General features: G+C 40.4%; 1 protein-coding gene across 1 annotated transcript; it reads right to left on the bottom strand.

Annotated features, from left to right (window-relative positions):
- Positions 1-271: 271 nt before the first annotated feature.
- Positions 272-6,202, bottom strand: prkcsh (PRKCSH beta subunit of glucosidase II). Its single transcript, XM_083932039.1, has 17 exons — positions 6,042-6,202; positions 5,776-5,892; positions 5,500-5,595; positions 5,352-5,409; positions 5,084-5,201; positions 4,393-4,522; positions 4,094-4,178; positions 3,764-3,842; positions 3,535-3,618; positions 3,290-3,454; positions 3,113-3,206; positions 2,683-2,752; positions 2,437-2,526; positions 2,263-2,337; positions 2,042-2,141; positions 1,792-1,951; positions 272-470 (listed from the first exon to the last, which is right to left on the bottom strand). The coding sequence occupies exons 1-16, from the start codon at positions 6,139-6,141 to the stop codon at positions 1,805-1,807; spliced, it is 1,608 nt and encodes a 535-aa protein (XP_083788165.1). The 5' UTR covers positions 6,142-6,202; the 3' UTR covers positions 272-470; positions 1,792-1,804.
- Positions 6,203-6,768: the final 566 nt, after the last annotated feature.

Raw genomic sequence — 6,768 nt, 5'->3', positions numbered from 1 at the left:
CAGACTAAGAATTATGCTAAATGGTTTGAGAGTATGAAATAAAGGACTTTAACTATTGTATTTGTAGGTTTTCTACACAGCTCTTCCTATTGTGTTATCGACATGTTTTAGAAGTACAGTATATTTAATTACTAAAATTAATTAAAATTGCATGTACCTTATTTGGAAGTCACCAGTTGATTTGAGAGCCTAGTTATAAGAAAATGAAGTTTTATACCAGAATCAAAAAATGAACACAAGTTTTGAACATGATAAAATTGACTTTATTTGAAAACAATGGAATGACTACATTTGACACAAATCAGAGAAACAACACAACAGGTAGCAGTGGAAGTTGGATGTGTAGACGGGATAACTACTCATTGGAATTTCCATTGTTTATTCTCAATTGTTTATCAACGGCAAGGTGGTGCCGCTCACAGCATAGCAACGTCATGTTGCTGCAGTGACTGTGGTCCCTCAGGAACAACCTGTGGACGCATACACATTCATGTCAATGGCTTGTTTGCTTAAGTCATGACTTCCTAGACTATTTGTTAAAAGGGAGGGGCAATTTAGTTGCAATTAATCCCTTGCGGTTTCTTTTCCGAGTACCAAGTGTTTTTCACTAGTGATAAATATACTTCTTGTGTTATCTGGGAGTCAGCACTTTCATTGGGTTACGCTGTTCATTAAGATCAGACGATGATGATGATGATGATGATGACGATACATTTACAGAAATTAAAATTCTGTTGACCCAGACCCTCTCACTATCACAGTCGCTTGAATGTATCAAAAGTCATCCACTCTATCATTATAATAAAACCCAGCTTAGTTCAATACCCTGTTTACAATATCACCATCAATAATAAAACCCAGGAACAGGAGAAGTTTTGTTATTTATCTGATTTATGTGCACTTCACTTTCAATTCAAGAGTCTTTACTGTGTTTTGCTGTCATCTACAGTCGTGCTAGTTTCTCTCCTCTCTGCTCTTTCTGAGAGTGGGACCTAGCCCATCCACCCACACAAAAGGAGCGGAGCAGAGGAGACACAGGTGGAAGAGAAGATAACGTTACTGGAGTTGATTGCAACTCGTTACGTTAGTGCAAGCATACTGCAAGCATAATGGAAGCTTCCCAACATGTGTAATATATCCATCTAAAACCAAAGATGGACAGACCGGTGAAGTGAAGATAACATTACTCGAGTTGACAACAACTCGTTACGTTACTGTAAGCATAATGAAAGCTTCCCAATAAGAGTACTTTATCCATCTAAAACCGAAGATGGACAGACATCAATCCCAAATGTTTGAAATTCAGGCCAAAATATCTGCGTTTTTCAAACGCACCCAGCTTGAATCTGGCAAGGATGCTATAAGCTCTGCTGCTAATGGCAGGCAAGCTAGTCCTGGCAACAGCACGAGCAGTTCTCCTACTAATACAGATGCACCCCCCAGACAAGCGCAGGAGGACAGGCTTTGATCCATCTTGGCTGTCAGAGAGGAAATACTCAAAATGTGGAATCGCTAAACCTTCACATTTTGCAGCTCTGTCACTGATTTTTTGATTGAGTAAGCACCATTTAGAAATTGTGATCAGTTGTTCACCGTCGGTTTAGTATATTGTTTGCTCAAAAACATGTCTTCCACACAATCTTGGCCCAGTGGTGCCGAATATCTTGCTGGGGAAAAATATGTTTTCCTGCAGCAGACAATACTGTATGTGTCCCACACAATACAATGTGAGACTGTCTAAATTCATTTTTAAGGTTTGTCAACAAACACAGAAAAGTTGATGTTACTCACAAATCTAGTGGACCTAGAGCTCCTCGTGCCCATGAAGCGATGAATCCAGGCTTGGGGGCTCCTGACACACAGCAGGGCTGGTAAACTCCATCTGGTACTCGCAGCGGCTGGGCTCTGAGGTAGATGTCACAACTGTCTCCTTTCCACATGTTAACTTAATCTGAAAGACAAATAATTTTAGATTGTCTGTTGTTTGTCCAATGAGAAACATTAATGGGATGTAAAATCAGAGCCGACTTCATTAGCTCACCGTGGTGGATCTGTTGGGGCCTTGCCAGCACCCTGTTCCATGTTCATACTTCATCAAAGAGTAGATGTTATCCTCAGGGCCTGCCCAATGTCCCCATGTCCTACAGATAGAAAATGAAAGTAAAAGAATATGGGGCGGGTTAAGTGTGGATTAAAAAAAAAACTTAATTAAAATAAGATCCAATAACAAAATAATAAGAAACAAAAGAGGTATTATCTTACCCCAGATTAGTCTCTGATCCACCATACTTGGGTTTCTGGGATACTCTGTTGAATGGACAGAGCCTGTAGATGTACCTGGAAGAAACAGATTAACTCAGTCTTCCAGAAGTATGAAAATATAACAAATAATAATTAATAAATAAAATAATGTTCATAGTCAAAGAGTGCTCATACTCGCTAGTAGACAACTCATAACACTGGCTATAGAGATAGGCAAACTCAGCATTGGGTCCAAAGTCAAAGGAGATTTCCTTCTCAAGGTTCCTGCAGACAAAAAGCAAATCCAAAATGTAATTGTCAACTAATAAAAACACTGATGCAACAAAATAATCCACTGATGCTGTTGGAAGTTAGAGTGCAGTTGTGGTAACAAACACTGATTGCATTATTGGCAAAAAAGCTCTAATTTCTAGTACTCACTTGATCTGATCATCAACTTCCCGGAGAGCTCTCTCAGCCTCATCAAATGCATCCCTGGCTTTCTGAGCAGCTGGGAAGCAAATGCACAGAACTCAAATATACATTTGAAGTAAATTCAGTCCATATATGTGCATGCACATCCACCCGCTGATGCTTTTTCTAAAAGACGAGCAATAGACCTCTGCCATGTAAAAGCAACACATTTGTTCACTAAATCTTGTTGAATTTCTGATAAACAACGTATCTGCCCTATCAGAAGGAGAAATTACTTTCAAGTAAGCATGTTAACATTCAAACTAATAACAAAACTAATGATAGCTATATACAGTCACATCTGTGCTTTTTATCTTTTAGTATTTCACAGTGTGACTCACTTACCCATAAATGAGGACTGGCTGAGTCACTTTCATACACACAAACACACACTTACCATCAATAAGGTTCTGCGTTTCTTGGTCGTAGGGTGGCATAGTCCCCTCAACATCGTCATCCTTCTTTTCTTGGGGCTGCATCGTAGGAGGGCTCTGCATATCAAACAGACAAAAGTGACTCACAAGAATAAACTTGAGTCATCCACAGGTTTGATGGAAACACCCAGTGGACTAACCCTATAGTCTGCATCATCTTGGTCATCGTCTTCATCCTCTTCATCATCATCCTCTTCTTCATCTGGGATGTCATCTTCAGGGTACTGCTCAGAGTCGCTGTCGGATACCTGCTCCCTTATCTCCTCTGGTGGAGTCTCAACTGGTGGTGGGATGTCTGCGGTTGCCTGATGCCAAGAAAGTCTCACATTTACAGGAGTCAAGGCTTTAACACATGGGGCTTTCTAGAATTGTCATCGGGTCTTACCTCTGATATGTATTTTTCTTTGATGTTATTCCAAACAGACTCAAATGCTACAGTGTCCACATTGTCTAGTCCTCCCAACAGTCCCTATACAAACCAGAGATCATATTTACATTTTCATTCGTTCAGCTCCTTAAGATGGGTTACATTTTTTTTTAAATACTTATATTTAATGATAACAACACTTAAACATAAGTGTATTATAAGAACAATACAAAAGAAAAACATTTACCTGAGCCTCTGCTTCTGTGAATGAACCATCTGAATCAGGGTCGAGCTCAGAGTGGGACAGAAGCTCAGCCACTGAGACACTAAGTCAAAAAAAATGCATCATTCACCGAGTTATAGTAACAAGAAGACTGATTTAATATGACACAAAACATAAGCCAAAGTGAACATATGAAAGACATGAACAAATAATATTTTTAGAGACATATACTCTAATCCTAACACTATAATTTTAAACGTTGTTCTCAAAGTTGTCCCTGGTAAGCATCGCTATACTGAAGCTTACAAGCCCCTCATCAGGGTGCTAATCGTTTGGGAGGATGCCGATACTCACAAGCCATCTGCATCATCATCCAGTTCAAGAAACACCTCAGCCATCCTTTCCTTGTCCTTCTCCATTTGAATAACAGCCTTTTGATCTAAAAACAAAATTTTTTACTTTTGAGTTATCAGTGATTCTGATGACACAAACACGCACTTAAGGTCAGAAGCCTTGTTTTTGGTTAGTACTAGTGTATATGGCATCTAGGCAACTTAGTCTAGCTCAAAAACAGGTTAAAATGTTTATTCTATCTGTAATGTGATGCTCTGTACAAACAGTAGATGGTGATATGTGTTCACATTCTGATGTACCTTCCCAGGCCTTCAGATGGCGTTCTTTGGCTTCTTTCTCTGGCTGCTCAGCTGTCTCCTTTACAGTTCTCAGAGCTTCCACCCTCTGTTCTAAATCTTTCTTACCAATCTGAACATCTGCATGTTTGGCCTGTTGGGACAAATCAAAATAATAAATTTAACCAATTTAAGATCTATTTAAGAAAAAACTGTCAGATGCAACCACAACAACGCATCAAATGAAAAGCAACAGTAACGTAGTTCACAAAGGCAACCAGGAGGAATAACAATACCGTGCCACCAATAACCTCCAACAACTTGGAAGACCTGTAGGGGTATGAGAGTCGAGAACCGGTTCTAGCTGAGAACATGGTACGGCATTGGTAATAAAATCTGATTTATTCCTATCCCTAAAGAACTGGCATCTTTTTTACAAATTGAAATTAGCTTAATTGTTTGTTTGTGTTTTAGCAGGGACTTAAGATGGCCAGCGTCTAGTTTCTGCTTGTGAACCAGGTCCACTCAGAGTTAGTGAGAGTGATGTGCTCAACATTTTGTCCCTCCTTCTACGGCTGCTTTCAGTTCACATCTCTACTGACATGTCAGTATCTCTGTATAAAACATATTTGACAATGTGATTATCAATATTTCAGAGCTCTATATCGTGATTATTAGACAAACAAATATCAAAATGTATTCTTGTCATTCACACCTTCTTTTCCTCTAGGCCTTTCTTGGCCTCTTCAATAAGTTGTTGTTTAAGCAGAAAGCCCTCCTTAGCGATCTCTGCCATCTTCTGCAGGCTCTCCCTCTCTTTGCGCCCCAACTCCCTGTAAAGCACACATGGCATACAGTTAACAAAATACTCAAAACAAATCTGGAAACGTATGTGAGCAGATGTATAGGCTCTGTGGTGAAATCTGGCTCAGACTGTGAAGCAAGCGTAAGTTATTAGACGTATAACCCAAAAACATTCCCACCTGCAGGTGTTCTGACAGGCAGCACCACTGTTGTACTCATCTGTTGTGTCACAGCAGTCTGTATAAGACACAGGCATTAAAATAAAAATCCTGGCCACACAACATACCAGACAGAAAAAGTTAGCACAGTTTCATTCATAATTCATACCACAGATTCCATCATTGATGCGGGAGGAAGGGATGAAGCCTGGACGGAAACCTGCATTGGTGCAGTGGAAGCTTCCATTGGGACAAGCAGCAGTGCCTGAAAATAAATGTGTCTAGATTTACATTTGTAGCTGCTTGATATTGCCATGAAGGAGAATGAAGACTAAGTAGGCCTCCTATACATTTATTAGTCACTATTTTGTTTAATTCAGTGAACTGTGGGAAAAATAGTACTAGACAGTAATACAGGAGTCTCCAGCATGCAGGAAATACCTACCTGGCTCATCAGAACCGTCCCGGCAGTCACAGTAGTCATCATTCACTCTGTCAAAGGGAATAGTGCGGGAGCCATCCAGGCAAGTAAAAGGTTTGCCCTCTTCATAGAACTGCCGCTCTTACAAGGGTGAAAAAAAGAAACGGGTCAGTGCCATGACAGCTCCAAAACTGCAGGGAACTCATTGTGAACTTTCACCCCAGCACAAATTATGTTACATGTACTTATGGATCTGTCTTATTAGCTGTGATTAAATTATAAATGCTTACTTGACAACGGGACGCCGCGAGGGCGTTGGACTTCCACCGCCGAGATTCCCACACTCAGGAGCAGCAGCAGCAGCAGCAGCAGGCACTGACAGGACATCATGATGATGTGGCTCCACACTGGGTCACTATTTAGCAATATTCAGCTGCTCCGGGAACCACACAAAACCTGCAGATTAATACAGGAACCACTCTGTAACAACTATAAACATTACGTGGCAACGACGATAGCAATATAAAAACACAAAAGCCACAACACTACCCCCAGTATCTACGCTTATTCTTAAGCATTTCGGCTTTCTGTCAATTAGCCGAGAGCTAACTAGCGAATTTAGCTTAAGCGTTTAGCCTCAAAGCAACTCTGAACTAACATGTAAATTTAATAAAATACCAAGAGTTCGCAAGTCGTTACAATAACATCATAATAATTCTAACATACAAGGTTAATAAAGTGGGTAAAGACGAAGAAACGTTACAAATGTTTTCTTAGAACAAGATAATAATTACCGGTCAGTCACCGCCTATTTCCGTAGTGTCAAAGCGCATGCGCCGCTCTCTGTCCTGTTTCACTCTGATTGGACGACTCTTTGTTTAGCCCCTGTGATTGGTGGAGAGCCGTGGCACCTGGAGTAGAGGATTCTGGGGAGGATGCAGCCATCTCATGCCAGAGGTGCAGGTGTAGTTAGTGATCACTCTTTTCACCTTGAATCGCTGTCTTCAGAAACTACAG

The sequence above is a fragment of the Echiichthys vipera genome (genome assembly GCF_963691815.1).
Source record: "Echiichthys vipera genome assembly, chromosome: 17".
NCBI lineage: Eukaryota > Metazoa > Chordata > Actinopteri > Perciformes > Trachinidae > Echiichthys > Echiichthys vipera.
The sequence above is the reverse complement of the archived record's forward strand: the minus strand, read 5'-3'. Positions and strand labels throughout refer to the sequence as shown.

Coding starts and splice junctions, on each gene's coding strand:
- prkcsh (XM_083932039.1), bottom strand. CDS start 6,141: ATGATGTCCTGTCAGTGCCTGCTGCTGCTGCTGCTGCTGCTCCTGAGT. Junction 5,893..6,041: donor TCGCGGCGTCCCGTTGTCAA/GTAAGCATTTAT, acceptor CACCCTTGTAAG/AGCGGCAGTTCTATGAAGAG. Junction 2,142..2,262: donor GGATCAGAGACTAATCTGGG/GTAAGATAATAC, acceptor TTCTATCTGTAG/GACATGGGGACATTGGGCAG.